Below are 21,883 nucleotides of genomic sequence, written 5' to 3'. Positions count from 1 at the left end.
TACTGGTGCTACTGGTCAGGGAAACATCTAAAACCTGCAGGATACTGGCTCAGGAGGTCTGAAGTTGATGATCTCTGGTCTGTATACCGAAACTTACTAACACATGGCGCAAAATTCACATTAATTTCCACAACGCTGCTGTTTACTCTGTGCTGCTGATTTAAAAGCAAAAAAGTGAAAATCTGCTGTAACAAACACACACAAATGTGATTTTAAATATGACAGCCGTGCTGCTGTTGAGCTGAGACACTATCAGTGGGGTGATGATGATGATGGTTCACAGCTGACATGTTGGCAGGATTTAGAGTGATTTTGAACCGTGTCTGTAAGGACACGCTGGGGATGAAGATGTCTGATCGGGCTCTCAGATGATGAAGAATTCAATCACAGTGGTTTATCTTTCGATTTTTCACTTTAATATGAACAAATGAGTCTGGTACGCTTCATAGATACAATCTTATCTTATAGCCGGGCTCAGGTTTCACGGCTAGCATCGACTCATAACTCACATTTACTGCTGCGTTTCAAGAGAATGAAAAATAAATCACATTAAAAACAAGTGTGTGTGTGATTTATTTTCCTCATACTGTTGTTTAGATCATTCTGCAGCATCGTCTGTCATGTAGGAATCTCACCTTTTACTTTTGATTTACAATCCCAAATCAGAAAAGGTTGAAACAAGAAGAAATATACACATTAAAGACTTTTATTGAGCTGCACACAGCAAGAACTCAAGATATTTGTTGTTTTAATGTCCTGATATGCAGTTAGTTTTAGATTTTAGGCCTGAAATTCTGGATGCCCCCTTTCCTCTTTGCTCCACCTCTTCTATAGACCAGGAGCCTCATTTATAAAGCTTGCGTAGGAACAATAACCGGCATACGCCAAATATACCCTAACTTTTGGGATTTATGGAAACCAAACTTGACGGGAAAATGTTCCTACCTCCACGGCAACTCTGACCCAGACGGGTATGGGAAAACGGGAAACGGCAACACCAACGGTCCAGAATAAAAAGAAGGAAATGATGTGAAATGTGAGACATTTGTACACAATCCACTATTAACTTTCACACCACGTGTTAGATATTAAAGCCGTTTGCAGAAATGAATAAAGACACACATTCGATTTTAATTCTCCTAAGAGCCACGCTCGGGGGGAAAAAACAGGATTTCCAAGAAAAAGGGAGATGATATTAATAAGAAGCTCAACCACTAAAACATGTTCTGTCATTGTGAAACAAAACTTCCATGTTATAAAACCCATCCAGATAAATAAGGTGCCAGTCTGCTGCCAGCATGTAGCAGTCAGTGTGGAAAGTAGCTTTGGTCCTTCATTCCAGCAGAGCGTACATATTTATTTTATAAATTAAAACACTAAATTAAGGACTAAATTACATCATTACTGTCATTTAGCAGATGCTTTTCTCCAGAGCTAGTGGCCGAAAGAACAAGATCATGAATACAAGCGGCCGAAATGAGTTTTCTCTGCAGGGTGGCCGGGCTCTCCCTTTTAGATAGGGTAAGAAGCTCGGTGATCCGGGAGGGGCTCAGAGTAGAGTCGCTGCTCCTCCACATCGAGAGGAGCCAGATGAGGTGGCTCGGGCATCTGGTTAGGATGCCTCCTGGACGCCTCCCTGGTGAGGTGTTCCGCACTTCCCACCGGAAGGAGGCCCCGGGGAAGACCCAGGACACGCTGGACGGACTACATCTCTCGGCTGGCCTGGGAACGCCTCGGGATCCCCCCTGGATGAGCTGGTTAATGTGGCCGGGAAGTCTGGGTTTCCCTGCTTAGGCAGCTGCCCCCGCGACCAGACTCGGCAGATAATGGATGGATGGATTTTCTCCAAAGCGATTCACCACTCTGGTAATCAAACTACGGTCTCCCGCATGGCAGGCGGATGCTCTACCGACTGACATCCAACCATATGTTTTGATTTTTCTGGAATGTTTTGCCTTCTGACAGTGCAATGACAGGATCAGCCACTTGCTACCATTATTCTGCCTTTCTGACACCAGTAATACCCACACCGTGCCCACCAAAAAATATTTTTACATTTTTCATCATGGTCCATCAGGATCTCTGTCTCACACCCCAAAAAATTCCACTTCTTAACTCTTTTTCCCTCCTGAGCAATCATGCAAATCATGTGATGAAAATGTATTACAGGCGTCCACCTGACCATTTATAGCCACCATGTGGGTGTGGGAAGGCGTTCCCTCATCCACTTTAGAGCTGATTTTGATTTATAAACAGAAACAGTAGGACCTTTGTGCGCACGCTCTTATAAATCTGAAAGTAGAAGTGCGCAGCATTTCTTTTTTGCACCGCAAACGCCACCTGTAGTTTGCTTTGCTCCGCACAGTTTGATAAATGAGGCTCCAGGTTTCCACTGTGTGATGGTCCGTCCCAGATGCCTTCGAGCCCAGAGATGTCCACGCTGCCTCTTTCTGCTACCGGGCGAGAGGTAGATCTGCTCCCACAGCTCCTCCACCCTCATGATCAGGCCGTGAGCTCAACACACTTCTGGATGCCAGGCAGGGACGGACTGGCCATCAGGTATACAAGGCGTGGTGGGTTGACGTGTTATTTGGGCCATTGCAGTTTATTTATTGGTCTGACTGGTGCATAATACTCAGTAGAACAACAGCCCAGCTAACACTGTACCGGTCCCCTCAAATTTATAAACGCCTCCTCCTTCCGCTGCGTCCAAGTAATTCCTTTGTCCAAATAATCAGCACTTCTTGGCCACCATTGGTTTTTTTCTTAACTGACACCAGGCTGAACCAGTCAGATACTTTAAACCCCTTCTGGTTCTGTACCAGGATGCAGCTTCCTGTTACAACCGAGAAGAGGAAATTGAGAGGAGGTGCAGAGAAAATCTACAATTAAAAAAAAAAAGGTCCAGAAATGATTGACATGTTTGCCACAGTAGGACCTTTATCAGCTGCCGTGGATAATGATGATGATGGTAGAAGTTCTGGTAAGACTGGTTAACTGGTTGTGTTGACTGGTTAACTGATTGTGTTGACTGGTTTACTGATTGTGTTGACTGGTTTACTGATTGTGTTGACTGGTTAAAATAGTAGACCTAAAATTTAGTTATGCCTTCCTGAATTAAATCCCCTTATTGAAAGTGAGAAGACGTTTTTAACCGTCATTCATCAACATTAGGCTAACAGTGAGTCAGCAGATTTCCGATTTCTTAATAATTTGCTTTGTTATTGATTATGGGCAGATAGTGTGGTACTTTTGGATCTGCATGTGTTAGAGGCAGCTTTGTGTATTGATGAACAATATACAGAAATAAAATGCTTTTTAACATTAACATACATTATTGTCCATATGTAATACTGATGCAGCCGTTTGTCTCTTCACCAGAGAATCCAATAGTTCTGGACCTGAATGCATCATCATGATAAATAGAAAAAAGGAAACTCCATGTAATCTTTTGTTGAATCTGGTTGTGATAGCATCTCCAGACACAGAGACACTGTTTCAGAACATTGTTTCCTCTGATCCGTCATTTCTCATGTCTGTTCTGTTTTTTTTCTCCATCAAACACAAAGCAGGATAAAGCTGCTCCAATATTCATCACTGCGCTGAAGTTTTTGAAGTTTTTAACATTTATACTCTCACTGAATCCTGCTAACTTACTGCATGGCTTTAGTGGATTTAAGGAAACTCAAAGATTTGTGGTGTGGATGACCAAATGTGGGTTGGTCTGGGGCAAAATGCCAGGGAGGATTTTTTGTCCCAGTCTACCTCTGATTCCTTAAATCCCTGTGACTGTTCTTCCATCAATCCGACCAACACAACTATCGAACACGATGAGTCTCTAGCTGGAAGAATGGTGCAACAGGGACACAAAACTAAAAAATAAAAAAACACAATGAGCTCTTCATTTTCAAACGTTAGATGGTGTTTTGATCTGATCGCAGGTCCGATCAGAATAAAAATGCTTGATAACGTCTCAGATCCAGAATTTTCAATCTGATCGAGATGGGTGGTTTAAATCTTTTCACGCCTGCACTGATCCTGATCATTTTGTGGTGGATGTTTCTGTGCATGCGTGAACCATGTGGGGTCACGTGACGTAATGAGCTTCAGGGAAGACTTGAACAATGGCAGCAGCTAAGCAGAACTGGACTGTGGGGGATATGTTTGTCATTAGAAACTGAAGAAATGAATGATTATTCAGCATCTTAACAGTCAAAAAGTTAAAAATAAAAATAAAAAAACCTTTTTCTTCTGAATTATTGTTCCAGTAAAGCGCTGTACAAATACGGACCATTTACCATTTACCAATTAGTAGGTACTGCACATATCAAAAAGGATTGTATTAAACCTGTAGATAATGTAAACACACAACTGATCACTTTATCCAGCGTCCACATAAACATGTCAGCTGGAATCTCTGATCAGATTGATTTCTATCATATAGATGAAATATTTGTCCATGTAAATGCTACTGATACCAATACCCACACTTTTTGTGCTCTTAAAGGAGTATGCATTACTTGAAAGAAATGCTTATAAAATTATATAAAAATATATTCATGAGTAAATAAATAGAAATAAGATGAAAACAAGTCTTATTAAAAGCAAACTGGAGGTACAGGAGCATCAAAGGCAGACTAACAGACTGGAAAACAGCTTCTTTCCCTGGAGATCTTATCAAACCGTGAAGACACCAGGCACTTCCTGTCCCTACATATAAGCAATCATTTGTCAAATCCTGCAGCTGTCAGTCAGACATCACTTAAAGCCCTGGCAGGATTCAGGAAGGATGAGCTGTGGTAGAAAGTGAAGAGTATATGTAGCTTTGTTTGTGTATATTTCCTCACACATCGGTTTAAAATGTACATCTTTACAAGATCAGTTCCTCGTGTGAAATATTCTTCACTTGATAATGTGATGATACACAGATCAGTCTGAATGTGGTGTTTAACCATCTGTCAGGAACGTCAGTGGAAGGAGATGTGCATGAAAAATTAATAATCCTTTTATGATTTCATGGAATGTTGTCAGAAAAACAGCCGCGTTAGACTGGAAGCTGAAACGAAGATGATTTTTCACAATTTTACATATGAAATTATCCCTCATCTGGACCTTCTGGATTAAGACCTGGATGTGGGCCACAGAGGCCTGGTGGCTGGATATGTGCCCATGGGGCACAGGTAACAGGTAACATGGGCCCCTCTTCCCAGAGGCTCACCACCCATGGGAGGGGCCGTGGAGTTGTGAGCTGGGTGGTGGCCTAAGGCGGTGGTATGATAGCAGTCTGATCCTCGGCTGCAGGAACTAGCTCTAGGGACATGGAGTGTCCACCAGCTCTCTGATGGGGAAGGCTGATGAACTGGTGTGCAAGGTCGAGTGGCTCCAGCTCGACCTCGGGACTCGCCTTAATGCACAGCTTGAGCTCTGGAACCAGTCTCACTGAAAATGATTGGACTCTCTTACACTGGAGTTACCCCCAGTGAGAGGTGAGAGGCCATTCCTGACTTGTTCTTTGAGTCTACACCAAGCAGCAGTTTGGAATCTTCATCCTTTTCTGAGTCCTTGGATGGAGTGTTGAAGAGTGCTCCAGATGGGCATCAATGCTCACAAGAGCAATGACAGCGAGACCTGGAAGGGACGTGATTGGGCCGAATGCACCACAGGTGGATTCTTGGTGGAGCTTGAGATCGAAAGGTGCATTGGTGCACCTGTCGAGACAGAGAGAGCTTAAAGAAGTTATTGTTTTATTAGCTTAAATAAGTTATTGTTTTATTAGCTTAAAGAAGTTATTGTTTTATTAGTTTAAAGAAGTTATTGTTTTATTAGTTTAAAGAAGTTATTGTTTTATTAGCTTAAAGAAGTTATTGTTTTATTAGCTTAAAGAAGTTATTGTTTTATTAGTTTTAAAGAAGTTATTGTTTTATTAGCTTAAAGAAGTTATTGTTTTATTAGCTTAAATAAGTTATTGTTTTATTAGCTTAAAGAAGTTATTGTTTTATTAGCTTAAAGAAGTTATTGTTTTATTAGTTTAAAGAAGTTATTGTTTTATTAGCTTAAAGAAGTTATTGTTTTATTAGCTTAAAGAAGTTATTGTTTTATTAGTTTAAAGAAGTTATTGTTTTATTAGCTTTAAGAAGTTATTGTTTTATTAGCTTAAAGAAGTTATTGTTTTATTAGCCTTAAGAAGTTATTGTTTTATTAGCTTAAAGAAGTTATTGTTTTATTAGTTTAAAGAAGTTATTGTTTTATTAGCTTAAAGAAGTTATTGTTTTATTAGTTTAAAGAAGTTATTGTTTTATTAGCTTAAAGAAGTTATTGTTTTATTTAGCTTAAAGAAGTTATTGTTTTATTAGCTTAAAGAAGTTATTGTTTTATTAGCTTAAAGAAGTTATTGTTTTATTAGCTTAAAGAAGTTATTGTTTTATTAGTTTAAAGAAGTTATTGTTTTATTAGCTTAAAGAAGTTATTGTTTTATTAGCTTAAAGAAGTTATTGTTTTATTAGCTTAAAGAAGTTATTGTTTTATTAGCTTAAAGAAGTTATTGTTTTATTAGTTTAAAGAAGTTATTGTTTTATTAGTTTAAAGAAGTTATTGTTTTATTAGTTTAAAGAAGTTATGTTTTATTAGCTTAAAGAAGTTATTGTTTTATTAGTTTAAAGAAGTTATTGTTTTATTAGTTTAAAGAAGTTATTGTTTTATTAGTTTAAAGAAGTTATTGTTTTATTAGCTTAAAGAAGTTATTGTTTTATTAGTTTAAAGAAGTTATTGTTTTATTAGTTTAAAGAAGTTATTGTTTTATTAGTTTAAAGAAGTTATTGTTTTATTAGTTTAAAGAAGTTATTGTTTTATTAGCTTAAAGAAGTTATTGTTTTATTAGTTTAAAGAAGTTATTGTTTTATTAGCTTAAAGAAGTTATTGTTTTATTAGTTTAAAGAAGTTATTGTTTTATTAGTTTAAAGAAGTTATTGTTTTATTAGTTTAAAGAAGTTATTGTTTTATTAGCTTAAAGAAGTTATTGTTTTATTAGTTTAAAGAAGTTATTGTTTTATTAGTTTAAAGAAGTTATTGTTTTATTAGTTTAAAGAAGTTATTGTTTTATTAGCTTAAAGAAGTTATTGTTTTATTAGTTTAAAGAAGTTATTGTTTTATTAGTTTAAAGAAGTTATTGTTTTATTAGTTTAAAGAAGTTATTGTTTTATTAGTTTAAAGAAGTTATTGTTTTATTAGCTTAAAGAAGTTATTGTTTTATTAGTTTAAAGAAGTTATTGTTTTATTAGTTTAAAGAAGTTATTGTTTTATTAGCTTAAATAAGTTATTGTTTTATTAGTTTAAAGAAGTTATTGTTTTATTAGCTTAAAGAAGTTATTGTTTTATTAGTTTAAAGAAGTTATTGTTTTATTAGCTTAAAGAAGTTATTGTTTTATTAGTTTAAGAAGTTATTGTTTTATTAGCTTAAAGAAGTTATTGTTTTTATTAGTTTAAAGAAGTTATTGTTTTATTAGTTTAAAGAAGTTATTGTTTTATTAGTTTAAAGAAGTTATTGTTTTATTAGTTTAAAGAAGTTATTGTTTATTAGCTTAAAGAAGTTATTGTTTTATTAGCTTAAAGAAGTTATTGTTTTATTAGTTTAAAGAAGTTATTGTTTTATTAGCTTAAAGAAGTTATTGTTTTATTAGCTTGAAGAAGTTATTGTTTTATTAGTTTAAAGAAGTTATTGTTTTATTAGTTTAAAGAAGTTATTGTTTTATTAGCTTAAAGAAGTTATTGTTTTATTAGCTTAAAGAAGTTATTGTTTTATTAGTTTAAAGAAGTTATTGTTTTATTAGTTTAAAGAAGTTATTGTTTTATTAGTTTAAAGAAGTTATTGTTTTATTAGTTTAAAGAAGTTAATGTTTTATTAGCTTAAAGAAGTTATTGTTTTATTAGCTTAAAGAAGTTATTGTTTTATTAGCTTAAAGAAGTTATTGTTTTATTAGCTTAAAGAAGTTATTGTTTTATTAGCTTAAAGAAGTTATTGTTTTATTAGCTTAAAGAAGTTATTGTTTTATTAGCTTAAAGAAGTTATTGTTTTATTAGTTTAAAGAAGTTATTGTTTTATTAGTTTAAAGAAGTTATTGTTTTATTAGCTTAAAGAAGTTATTGTTTTATTAGCTTAAAGAAGTTATTGTTTTATTAGTTTAAAGAAGTTATTGTTTTATTAGTTTAAAGAAGTTATTGTTTTATTAGCTTAAAGAAGTTATTGTTTTATTAGTTTAAAGAAGTTATTGTTTTATTAGCTTAAAAGAAGTTATTGTTTTATTAGTTTAAAGAAGTTATTGTTTTATTAGCTAAAGAAGTTATTGTTTTATTAGTTTAAAGAAGTTATTGTTTTTATTAGTTTTAAAGAAGTTATTGTTTTATTAGTTTAAAGAAGTTATTGTTTTATTAGCTTAAAGAAGTTATTGTTTTATTAGTTTAAAGAAGTTATTGTTTTATTAGTTTAAAGAAGTTATTGTTTTATTAGTTTAAAGAAGTTATTGTTTTATTAGCTTAAAGAAGTTATTGTTTTATTAGTTTAAAGAAGTTATTGTTTTATTAGCTTTAAAGAAGTTATTGTTTTATTAGTTTAAAGAAGTTATTGTTTTATTAGCTTAAAGAAGTTATTGTTTTATTAGCTTAAAGAAGTTATTGTTTTATTAGTTTAAAGAAGTTATTGTTTTATTAGTTAAAGAAGTTATTGTTTTATTAGCTTAAAGAAGTTATTGTTTTATTAGTTTAAAGAAGTTATTGTTTTATTAGCTTAAAGAAGTTATTGTTTTATTAGTTTAAAGAAGTTATTGTTTTATTAGTTTAAAGAAGTTATTGTTTTATTAGCTTAAAGAAGTTATTGTTTTATTAGTTTAAAGAAGTTATTGTTTTATTAGCTTAAAGAAGTTATTGTTTTATTAGCTTAAAGAAGCTTAAAGAAGTGGGAGGCAGAGGAAGGGTTTCTGCTTATGTTGGATGGATAAAAAGAATAAATGCTGTTGTCAGAAGCAGGTTATTTCAGCTGAGAGCTCATGGAAAGGTCAAGTCCTTTCTCTCTGTCACTGATTTGAGAAAGTAATTCATGCATCTGTTTTTACATCCAGGACTGACTGTGTTGATGTGTTCTGGGTATCACTTGCTGTAGTCTCTGATGCTTCTGACAGGAATACACCACTGAGATCATATTTATAGTTTTTCTAACTCAAACTGACCATTCATTGTAGAATAGACTTTTAGATCAGTTGAGCCAACGTTTGTCGACCTGTGTTTTCTTAGGTGATCACCTTCCTTTTCTTTGAGTTTTATCAGGTGTTCTTAGTACTTCTGGTCCAGTTTTCTATCCACCAAATTTTGCTTGTAAATGGATTTATCTGTTTTTTTGTGCTTCCTGGTTTCTGGTGTATAACCTGTGTGTGATTTGGACTAACAGACTGTTTACAGACTTTACTTCTTGCCTGGTTTCTTTGCCTGTCATCCTTCTGTTCAGCATTGGCAAACATGGATTTTTTTCTGTGTCCTGTGTCAGAATATTCAGCCTCCAGTCACAGAAGTGGTGTGAAATTCAGTTCTCAACATGAATGTGTTTAGCAGTGTGCTCTCCGATGTGTTTCTTATCTTTGGGGAACATAATTAATCAGCTCTGCACTCAGATGAGATGGTGGGCGTTGTTGGCATTGATGTGGCCGTCTGCAGTTAATGCAGCAATTGTCTTTTGACCTTATAAGATGTGAAGATTTGAGCAGCGTGTGAAGAGGTTTTTTCCATTTGGGAACGCACTGATAACATCGCCTTCCCCACCATGAGAAGGCACAGATGGATTCAGCTGTAATGAGATGAATTAGATGAGGCATACATTGTGGCACAATGGGCTGGCAGAAAGGGAAGATGATGCAGAGAAATGGAGACAGAAGAGGGGACGAGCGTAATGCTGAAGATTAGATTTCTGACTTCAGGTATTATAAAAGTCTATTTGCTCTCATATGTGCTATCTACTTCAGACTGAAATCCACTTCATTGTTTACATTGTTTAAGTGTGACATACAGCCAGAGGGAAGTGGTAAATTCTTCATTGAGAAGTTACTCTGGATGAAACTGATGCACATGTCCAAACGTGGGGGTGCAGCAAAGCATAATGCTAGATTTGAATACAAGCTGCCTGATAAAATCCAAACAAAGATGTATGGAAACAAGTGAGAGGTGTTCCAGCTCTGAATAAACCATCAGTATGATTTGTGATGGCTTTTCCCGGTGAGGGCAGAGAATCAGCTGCAGCTGTCATTAACATCAATGTGCTACTTTAACAGCCTCCACTCAGAAGGGATTAATTCACATTCAGCCACAGGACCAAGAGGGAGGTCCACGTCTGGAGCTGGGTGATAAGGTTCATTCCAATTGAGTAAAAGCATGTGAACACTTCCTCCCCTCATCTGCATTGTGCTTATGTTGCCAGAACAAGTTGAGGCTATTTATGGAAAAAAATTAAAACCTTGTACAGATTTGCTCCATAAGTTTGTTCACATAAAGTCACGGTTGTTTATTGATTTACTTGCAATCAACATGTATGTTTATCCATTTATTATGTGGCGTAAAACAGGACTATGATGTGATTCTAGAGGTCAGTCATGCTTTACTTCCTGATGGTTAGCATGCAGCCTGATCACATTCTGCAAGCCAGATCCTTACAATGTAAGCTCATCTAATCACCCATAACTAAGCACAGCATGACATCAATTTCAGGTTTCTCATAGGACCATGGACTTACAATGTGTGGTCAAAAGAAAAAAGTTACCACCAAATTAAAAGGTCACACATTAATATTTCATATTATCTCATGAACAAGCATCATCTCAATAACAAGATTTATTTCCATTCTGAGTTGCATTCATTTTTCACCAAGATCCTGTATGGATGATGGGAGAGTCCGAGCACAACGCAAAGGCTTCTCCAGCACATCTCAAAGATTCCTCCATGGGGTTCAAGTCTGGACTCTGTGGTGGCTGATCCATGTGTGAAAATGATGTCTCCTGTTCCCTGAACCACTCTTTCACAATCTGAGCCCCATGAATCCTGCATTGGCATCTTGGAATATGGCAGTGCCATCAGGGAACAAAAATCCATTGATGGAATAACAAGTCTATTCTGAGCCAGTAATTCTTCTGGATCAGTGGAAGATGTGGTTAACGCTCAGTCATGGATGGAAAAAAACATCAAATACTGTTAAACCGGTATAATAAAATGAATATTGACATATAATTTTGCTCATACTGCCCAGCACCAACTGGGATGGTTTTCATTTAATCTTTTTGCTGTTTCCAGCTTCATGTTTGAATCTCAGTTTTTTGGTCTTTTCCTGCCTTTAGAAACCTGCTCACCTTGTAGATGAACTCTTGGCTTCACTTCTGCCAAACTGCCTGATCCTTGAGCCGTCCAACCTTAGTTTATTGCTTTTGTGAGAGATCATTTCCTGTTTTTTGTCTCCTTCGTGACACTACTCCTTTCTCCTGTGTTTTTAAATTTTACATCTGCTAAGCTTTTTGCTCTGCTGACTCATTTCCTGTTTTTGACCTCCATCTTATCAACAGATGTGACCACTGTATTAACGCCTCTTCTGATCCTCTGAGTGTCTTCTTGCTCAGCCATTACACTCACATATTTCCATCTTCCTCATAACACAAGTGGTTTTCATTTCTTTCATGTTAGTCCTGCACTTTCAAGCAGTTTTAAAGGGCAAGCATGCCATTTATCATCCATCACTGTCAATCAGGAGACCAAAGCTTTGCCTCTTTTTCCATTTTTGTTTAATTTCAGCTTTACTTTAAGGTTCAGTAAAGGGTTTGGAAAACGTGCCTTAAAAAGATTTTCTAACAAATCTTCTGCATTTAAGCAGTCTCCTTTTCTGGCTTAATGAGTGATGAGTCCAATCTTGGTTCAGACATAGGTAATCTTAAATAGGAAATTCATAATGAATGTCAATTTTAACATGAAGCCAGATTAATATATATCAGCACGTATGCAGTGAGTTCAGTTTAAAGTTATTGGTTTTGTTTAGTATCTCCCATCATTGCTCTGAGCATTAACCTTTGCAGCCAATCCACTGTAACAATCAGAAACTACAATAAAATCCAAACATTTTGTCCTCAGACTCTGGCTGACCATCAGTGTGTGTTGGTATGTTTAAATGACTGTCTTTGAGGATCCTTGTCTTCTGTCATCACTTGATTCACTGTTTGTAGGTCATCAGTTCTCCATTAACCCGGAGTTGATGGAGGTCAGCTTCGCTGCAGCATCACTCAGGCCGGCAGCAGGTTCAGCTCTACAGGCAGCTGAAATCATCTTCTCTTCACTACTTATGTTGTTCAGATGACTCCCTCAGTTAATAGACTTCAGTATTAGACAGAAGATCAAGGACAACAACAACAGAACACTAACGCTGGTTTCAGACCTGGAGAACTCTTCACACACCAAAACTATAGCAAGTGTCCTCCTGAAACTTCAGATGACTAGAAACTGCAGTGAAGTTTGGGCCACAGCTGAGAATTATGCAGCTTAAGTGAAATTCTTAACCTGTTAATATGAAGGATTGATGTCATGTGGATCCGTTTTGAATGAAGTCAAACCAAACTGGGCTTCACTGTAAAACGTAGAATAATACAAAACAAAAATCATTGTTAATGTTGATGTATATAAATTGTGCGTTTTTTTTTAAAAAAAACTTGAAATACATGTTGACTCTGAACTTGTGCTTTACAAATCAGGTGGAACTCATCACTCAGTAAGACAGAAGCATGCAGTTAATGATGTTTTCTCAATCCTGAGCAGCTGAAAAACAGGAACTACTTTGAACCAGTTGATACTCAAACAAAGATGACATGTGGAGTTCCCCAAGGCTCCGTGTTGGGCCCCCTATTTCAGCATCTACATGCTCCCACCAGCTCAGATCACGGAAACGATCCAAACATCTGATCATAATTATGCTGACAACACTCAGCTCTATATTAATGTCTCACCAGGAGAGACTGGTCGCAGACAAAGCTTCAGTATGAGCTTTGGTCACATCAATACTACAGCGTTCCAAATCTGAAACTGTGTCCAGTGTCCAGCTTCAGTCATGATGTTAAAACCAGCAGATTAATCCAGAAATCTTGGAGTCACTTTTGGACTCTGAGCTAAATTTTAACAGCCATATTAAAGCAGGAACCAGATCAGCCTTTTACTACCTGTAGAAAGGATCTAGAATAAGGGGACTGATGGCTTAGCATGAATTAGAAAAACTTCTTCATCTGTTTTCAGTCATCTTGACTACTGTAATGCTGCTGTGTACAATGCTCTAAATGGTTCTGGTCCAAAATATATATCTCATCTGTTAATGCTATATTAGCTGTCTAGACTTCTAAGATCATCTGGGTGAAGTTCTCTTTCCAGAGTTCAAATAAAAATATTTAGTTTTTCTGCTCTCTGATATAATAATTTTACTTTATTAATCCCAACTGGGAATTTCCTTCTCTGCATTCAACCCATCCAAACTACTCAAGTCTGATCCAAACCTGAGTTCTGGTGAATTGGGTCTGAAAGCCTTTTTATTTACCACTGCTTTTAATTAAATATGTTTTTCTCTTTTAATCTATTTTCTTGAATAAGTTTAAAATACTTTATGTGACTCACTGATTGTATTCTTCCTCTTTTGATCATTGGGTCGTACTTATGTATGAAATGTTCTATATGAATTTGCCTTGCTTTCTCATTTCTTGACATAGTCTTCAGGATAGTTCTCAGGCTTCTTAAAGGACTGCTTCTTTGCTAAGTTGTTATGTGTGAAACATGTTAGTCACATACTTGACCACATGACTAGCAACATGTAAAGTAGCTTGGTTTATGAACGGTAACCTTGGTGTAATTTTTAAAGTTTCCTCTTCTGAATCTTTGTAAAGATGTTTGATTCGATTTTCATGTGTAAAAGCTGCAGAAAGTTTGATTGAAGGACGGACTGTTTTCTGTTAAAAGATTGACTTGAATTCATGGCATTGCACGTAGAACTGGATTTACTATGAGCAGAGATTATTTACATGCCTGTCCCTGGAGGAGTTGCAGCTCTGAATGATGACACCTGATGTGTCCTGCTACTGGATGGCCATTAATAATTCAGCTCCTCCCTCCATCTGATCTGTCCTCCATCTGTGAAGATCAAGCTCCCGTAAAGCGATTATTCACTCCGTCTGACACGGTCCTCCACCAATCCTCCCCCATGTTTGAACTATTTACTGATGCCTCTGAGGCCACGAGAGAGCTGCAGAGGTGTGGGTGCGAAAAGCATCACAGCTGAGTCGAACCCTGGAAGACCAAACATCATCAGTTTTTAAAGGATCTTTGTGAAAAGATGTGGAAAGCATAAGAACTACAGTAGATGCAGCTCTTAAATTCTGGATCTAATTTGTCCATTTTAGTCTGAATGTTTCTGTCCTGCATGTTTAAATATAACTTCTATAAAACGTTTTAGAGCTTTTTTCTACTTACGCTAATGAAAAGATGTCCTGACATGTATGTGTGACAGTCATCCAGGTTTTGGAAATCCTTAAGTTAAATAAAAACGATGCTGTCCTCAAATGAGGGTCCCTCTCCTCGAGTGTCCTGCATCTGGAGGATGAAGGATCCTCTTCTGAGGACAGTAATGTCCACATCTTTGACGGAGGAAACAGATGGTTTAGGAAAGGTGTGAAGGAAGCCGCCTTCCCAGCACCTTCAGAGCAGCCTTGACCCTCCATCCCAGCAGGTTTTGCAACCATTCACACATCGGACCGTGTGACTAACAGTTTTGGTCAGGCAGGTAAACAGCTGAGATCGGTCAGATGAGAGGTGAGAAGTCTTCAAGAGCCAAGAAAAAGAATCCAGTGGACTTTTTATAAACTCGCTGACATGATGACGTGATTCATTTTTACTATCAATCATTTTATTTTGATAGTTGTTTGAATAAGAAGTTTAATCAGGGAATAGGCTAATCCATTTTCATTTTTTTATATTTATGAATTTTTAAAGGATTGTTTAATGGCATTTATATTCTAATTTGTATTTATTTGTTTACATGACCTGGAACCGCAGATGGAAATTAGCCGGTGACTAAATCTGGCACAATGCATCTGAGATTAATGTTTTTCTGCTTGGTCCCTGACAAATAAAACAATAAAAAAGAAATGGAAAAAATGATGCTTGTAGATTAAACATTACAATAAAAGTGGGGAATAAAAACCTGATGCAAACTGTCAGGTGAACCAGGGAGGTGTCTGCACTGGGAGAGAGGACTCCGGTATCATCATGTGAACTGTGTGAGCTTTCAATAAAGTTTCACCAATAATTTACTTTCCCCTGATACTCCAGCTGCTTTAAGACAGGTTTCCTTATCTAATATTTACACATTGAGGTTTTTTTAATGTAGTTTTCTAAGATCCTCCTCTGTTGTTTTTACTGACGCTGCTGCTGCAGGCGACGTGATAAATGAGTCTTGCTCGTGTTGGTTGTTTGTATTCTGTGGCATCTCTGAGAAATAAATGAGGTCTTCTCATCACGCTGCATTTTAACAAACAATACAGCCTGTTAGTGGGTTGCTGTTTGGTTCAGCACACGACTCTTACAGTAAAAACACTAAACATCTTTGTAATTATGAGAGTTTAGCAGTTTGTTAGATTAAATTAATTTGAACCGTAACCCTTGAAAATGAAAATGAACATTTCAGATATTAACATTTACTTGGATTGTATCATCTCTTTAATCCTGAAGTAGTTTAATCCTAAAACTAATTTTTTAGGTAATTTTTAGCAATTTTTGTTTGCGTCCTTGTTTGTTTTTTATTTAAAACATAAAGGTCGACCAGAAGAAGAACTTTGTAGAAATAACACACAGATCAACAGTGACCAAACCTTTTCTCATCTCATCGTTCTCTCAAGTCTTGGCTTTCAGGAGAAAAAATATTGTTATTGAAACAAACACACAACAGAAACTATTTCCATGTTTCCACTTTTTCCTCATTTCCAGTTATTCCTGCTACTATTTACCTGCTATCCTCACTAAACCAACTCCAGCTCAGCTGCTTTGTGGCGCCACCGTGCATCAGAAACGTCTTCTTGGCTTTATTCCAGCCATAGAGGAGCATTATTTTTCTTCTTTTCACACACACATAGAACTTTCTGCTCACTGGTTGATCTTTGGCTGCTCCTGATTGGACGTTACCGTCAATCTAAGCTCTCTGATTGGTGGAAAGTCTGACAGGAAGTGGCTTCATCATCATGTCCAGGTCTAAATAGAGGTCTCTTAGCAACATAGTAGTGATGGTGATATTTTTATGGTGAAATGTGATAAATAATGCTGTAATCATGGATCATTGTGGATTTACCAGATAGAGTCTCTGAATAAAACTACATTTAGTGGCTGGATTGTAAACCTCCTGGACGGGATAGAAATGCCTGGAAAACATCCGTAGATCAGCTAAAGGGAAAAATCCATCACAGTTTATCCCACAGGGCTACACACCACCGCTCCTGAGACCCATCAGGAGTAATTAGGGGTTCGGTGTCTTGCCCAAAGACACCTCGACATGAACTCAACTTGGATCGAGCCGACAACCCTCAGGCTACAAGACAACCGCTCTACCTTGCTGGGGGGACCTGGCAGAGTTTAAAGGGCGATGTGCTAAAACTTAGCCAACCCTTTAGTGAAAACTGACCTCAAACCCAAAATAAAAAGTTTTCTGACTGTGGCTCTTTTAGAAGAACTAGCTGCATTTATCAGAAACACTCCGACTGTTTCTGCAGACGAACGAGTCTGTGGATGTTTAGCTTGGAGAATTTGTTGCTTTGGTTTAGACATCGAAGCTAGAGCATTTTTTTAATTATGTTCCTCCAGGACATTCAACTTGCATGTTGTAAAGAGAGGAAAAGATCATTAAGACTCACCTGTTAACAGTCATCACAGGTGCCATTAAATGAAACTTAGATAAAAGTTTAAAAACTAAAGAAATCGGACACAAAACTCAACGAATATTTTGTTTTAGTTACTTATTGGTAGTGTTGTAAAACAAAAAGCTCATTTTTCAGAACAGGGAAGAAATGGGAAAATAAATTCTTCTGTTTTTATAATGAGCACAAACACTTAAAAGACTTCCTGACTTGAATGAAATCCAGTCGTCACCTGTCTCTTGGTGTGTTCGCTGACTTCGCCCGGCATGTCGTGGGCGCTCCTGATGAGCGTGCGGGCGATGTGGTAGTAATACACCGAGATGATGGCCAGAGGGATCAGAAAGTAAACCAGAAAGATCATCACGGAGTGGATCTTAGGATGCATCTGATTGGACAGCGGGTAGGGCACGCAGTTCACAAAGGTCGTGTTGTCCCTGTGGCCCTGAGGGGACAATAAGGAAGGAAAGAGGAATTAACAGGAAACAATCACCCAGGAATGCCCTCAGCAGGCGGCGGCCATGATTCCTTCTTTTAACTGTTTTAAGTTTTTTTGGATGAAAGACTCATTGTGGTCCAACTATTTAACTACCCTCGCTAATGTAAACAGTTGCAGTACAAAACCTTTCTTTCTTCTTTTTTCTTACATTTCAGTCATACCCAGGCTGTGAAGAGGAAGCGTTGCTAAGATAAGATTAAAGAACGAAGAGCTGAGGTATTACAGGAAACAATAAAAGACGAGGCGTATAGGAAGGTTGGATAAAAATAGAAAAACATGGAGGAAAACTGAGGAAGAGGACAGAAAATAAGAGTTTAAAAGACAAAGAGAACAGGATGAGGGGAGGTTTATTAGACAGAAATGGAAGCATTTGTCTTTTATCAGGCTGTAAAGGAGTTTATAACCCACTGAGACGTCGCAGCACAGTTTAAATTGTTTATGAATGACGTTCGTTTGGTCTGAAAGCACCGAGGGTCTCCCAGCAGAACCCTGACATGATGAAATAACGAACTTTCTGGAAGCTCCAGTCTCACTGTCATCATTCGTCTTTTCACAGTTTCTGTTAGTCCTTCATGTCTAAACTCAGAGAGCCGTTCATGTGGCATTCTGCTCTTTTAGCACCTCGTTCTGTTCCTGTTGTTTTATTTAAACTCTTCCTACAGTTATCAGCCAACTGGACTCTCAGCTGGAACAACCCAGTTCCAGAACGTGAATAATAACAGGAAACAATGGTTGAAAATCTGAAAAGCCAAATTTTATGCACAACACAGCAGAGTAAATACATTAGATGCTGGAAGTGAGCCATTTCATTATTTTCTAATGGAAAAGTTTAGTCTAAAATGTAGGAATAAAGAAAACAAAAGGCTGGAAAAGTGAGTTGCTGGAGCAACACATCATGACTGGATATGAAAAGAGCACCTTAGAGAGGTAGAGTCTCTCTGAAGTAAAGGTGGACAGAAAATGCATCAGCAAGCTGTGGAGTATTTTATGTTTTATTCACCATTTCACCTTCATTAAGATTGTTTTGTTATCCTGGTAACTGGTTTTTCATGGGAATAATCCTGAGATCTCTTTGCAGAGATCTTCACCTGGCTGGATGAGAAGAGTCAGTCCACATAAATCCTCAGATCTTTCCAGGTCTGAAGTCTCCCTGCTGGATTTTCAGTTTCCTGAACCACTTCTGGGTTCTCCTGTGGGTCACATCTTGTCCTGAGCTGAAACGTTTCCACAGAAGGATGCTACCATCAGACTTTCTGACTGCAGTGATGGTACCAGTGGCTACTTTTCCACTGCTTCCAGTGCTGGTTTAGACCCAGTGCTCTACTTGGATCCGCAGCTTTTTGCTTCAAACACCAAACTCAAGCAGTAACCCAGTGGTTCCCAAACTGTGGGGTCCTCCTCCTAAGGGGGACCCAGCTGGCTAGATCAGAGGTGTGCAACCTGCGGCTCTGGAGTGGGTCATTGGTCCTTCCACAATGACTCTTAATACATGGCTAAAAATGCTTTTAAATATAGAAATAATAACAAATGCAGGTTTTTAATATTTTTTATTTTTTCACACGTTTCATTGTAAGTGTTGGGGTGCGCGTGGTCATGGTGGTGGGGTGGGGGGACTTGACAATGGGGATTTAAAGAAGACGTTTGGGAACCACTGCACTAACCCATCGCTTGTCCATAAGAAGGAAAAGAATGCTTGTGTCAGGTGATGGAATAAAGAGAACATCCAGACAGACTCCTCATGGCCTGGCAGTATCCCCTCTCACCCCTCTGGTTTCCTCTGGGTTTCCCTTATATTCTGCTGAGGCTCCTCCCCCCTGTTAACTCAGCAGCTGCAGCTCATCATCCTCCCTTCACTTCATCCACAGATCTCACCCTGTCCTCGTCAACAGTCTACTTCACAACAAAGCCAAGAGTCAAGCTAAGTAAAAACTCATCACTGTATTTACTTCATTTTTCTGTCTGCTGATTCAGTCTGTACTGCACCAAGGAACGACTTTCTAAGTGTTCAGGTTCATGTTTACCACACCGCTCCACATCATCCAATCTTTTCTTTATCACAAAGTTAAAGAAATAGTTAGTTTCACCTATTCATGATGAGGCCTGTGTTTTCAGCCTTCTGTCTGAAATGACGTACCAAAATAAACTAAGTTTGTCTTTACAACGATAAGGGCTGTTTGTGTAATCTTGGTCTTTACAGAAAGCATGTGAGATTACTACAGACGTGTCAGAATAAAGAGACGCGTTACTGTGTCCGAGTAAATTCACCTGGAACACAGTAGAAAATGTAAATGTTATCTCCTCCTAAAAGAAAATCACATTACTTTCAATGGAAACCAGAGAATAGCAGCCCATTTCATCAGGGAATGAGTAAAGTAGTCCTGGGAATTAGTAATATAATCCTGGGAATTAGTAATATAATCCTGGGAATTAGTAATATAATCCTGGGAATTAGTAATATAATCCTGGGAATGGTTAAAGTAGTTTTGGGAGAAAATAAAATAAGTGAACATCCACATGGATGCAAGGGTGGAGTCACTATGTTCAGTGTTCATTACTTTTCTGACCTTTTACCATTTCAGCATCACCAGTTGGAGTTTCTGATGGCTTCAAGCAAATTTCCCCTCTAGAGGATTTAATAAAGTTTATTTTAATCTTGATGCTCTGCATGAAGCTCTGTTTATAACCACCTTTTAACAGAAATTAGAAACCAATGTCTCTGTTAACGTTTACTGTTTTCCAGCACTTTTCACTGCTGGGAAGTCTGTGTTTAATCCAGTATTGACGGATGTCTGCCACGCCATCCTCCCCTGACGTGTTTTATGGTTTCTGATTCATTTTAATGTCTCTTTGCTTACCGGCATGGAGACGACTTGGGAGAAAATGGCCTCAGGAACGGCGAGCAGGACTGACAGCAGCCAGATGGAAACCGCTTTCAGACACGTCCAGAAGACGGCGCTGGACGTCTGGATGTCCATCGGGTTCACGATGGCCTTATACCTGAGGAGACACAGAGGGACGAGTCAACAAACTGTCCACAAACCACACAAGGTAAAACTCCTGCAGCTGGTGTAGATCTGACCAGCAGAATACCGACCAGCAGAATACCAGTAAGCGTTTAGTGTTCTGTGGTGACGTACCATCAGGGAAACTCGCGCTGCTGGTGGTTGGTGCATCATATCGTCCAATAGAGAGCTTGAACACTACATTTGTCTGGTAGTTCCATTTAGATGGACTAATTTATAAATCTGGTACTAATTAAATCTGTTACGAACACATCTTGGCACCAGGTGAGGAAACAATTTCCTTCCACACCAAGACCCATCCCACTCATGAGCACAGAGGCTGTCACCACAGGAAACCAGCCAGACCCAGGCAGACCGTTCCCACACCACAACCATGAGGCTGCAGTGCAGGGCCCCTTCCACCCGGACAGGGACAGTCACCATGGCAACGACCCTGCAGTCAGAGCAGCTCCTGATGTGGAAGGCCCCCATGAGGAAAACACTGGAGTTAAAAAAAAAAAAAAGACGGTAACAAATAAAGCCAACATGCAATTAGAAAATAATTAAATCAGTAAGTAAATAATACACAAATTTAATAAGTAAATATAAAAATGGATTAATTTAACTAGAGTAAAACTAATTATAAGCTAAAGTAAAAAGATGGGTGTTGAGCATCTTTTTAAAAACATCAACAGTCTCTCCGGCAGGCAGTTCCACAGGTGGGCCCCATAAAGGTGGAACAAGGCCCCACCATAGGTTCTGGGAACAACCAAAAGGCTGGTACCAGAGGACCTCAAGGTCTACGCAGGTTCTTACTCTAAAAGCAGGTCAGATAAATAAGAAGGTCCAAGACCATTAACATTTAGAAAGAACTGAAAGAACCTTTAAAATCAACCCTGAAACGCATGGGAAGCCAACGCAGCGATTACTGGTGTGACGTGTTCCTGCTCTGGTCCTCTTCAGAACTCTGCTGCTGAGTTCTGGAGCAGCTGTAAACTAAAAGCATGAGAGAGCAGGGCATTGCAATGATCTATTCTACCAGAAATAAAAGCATCAGCACCTCCGTGCTGGCAGGAGAGAAATGGACGATGTTTTTAAGATGATAAAGTTATGTGAAACCATGTGATTGAAATTCCCCACACCAGCTGAAAGCCAGACGTTTACCACCTCTGCATGAAAACAGTTTTCTCTGGAACTCTTCTGACCACTGAACCGAAAAGGAAACAGAACAGATCCAACTGCAGAGTGCTGATTATTGCATTAGTTGTAGCTACATTATCTGCGTGCACGACGTGTATTTATTCATGGTTGAGACAGGGCTCACAATCCATTAAACTAGAGAAGAAGTTTCCTTTAGCTCAGATAAGAGCTTTGATATGTTTAACTGAATTATTTTATTAATTCGTTGTACCTGTCCAGGATTTAATGGAAGGTGG

At 37.8% G+C, this 21,883-nt stretch overlaps 1 protein-coding gene across 1 annotated transcript in view; it reads right to left on the bottom strand.

Moving 5' to 3' along the window:
- Window positions 1-17,142: 17,142 nt before the first annotated feature.
- The window catches only part of nmbr (neuromedin B receptor), a 32,461-nt gene continuing 27,720 nt past the window's right edge, over window positions 17,143-21,883 (bottom strand). The window contains exons 2-3 of the mRNA XM_041975751.1: window positions 20,301-20,442; window positions 17,143-17,391 (exon numbers count right to left, since the gene is read on the bottom strand). Coding sequence (XP_041831685.1) covers window positions 17,143-17,391; window positions 20,301-20,442 — 391 coding nt within the window. The remainder of the gene's footprint in view (window positions 17,392-20,300; window positions 20,443-21,883) is intronic.

Source organism: Melanotaenia boesemani, chromosome 22, assembly GCF_017639745.1.
Source record: "Melanotaenia boesemani isolate fMelBoe1 chromosome 22, fMelBoe1.pri, whole genome shotgun sequence".
In the NCBI taxonomy this organism is placed as follows: Eukaryota; Metazoa; Chordata; class Actinopteri; order Atheriniformes; family Melanotaeniidae; genus Melanotaenia; species Melanotaenia boesemani.
This window is presented reverse-complemented; position numbering and strand designations above follow the sequence as displayed.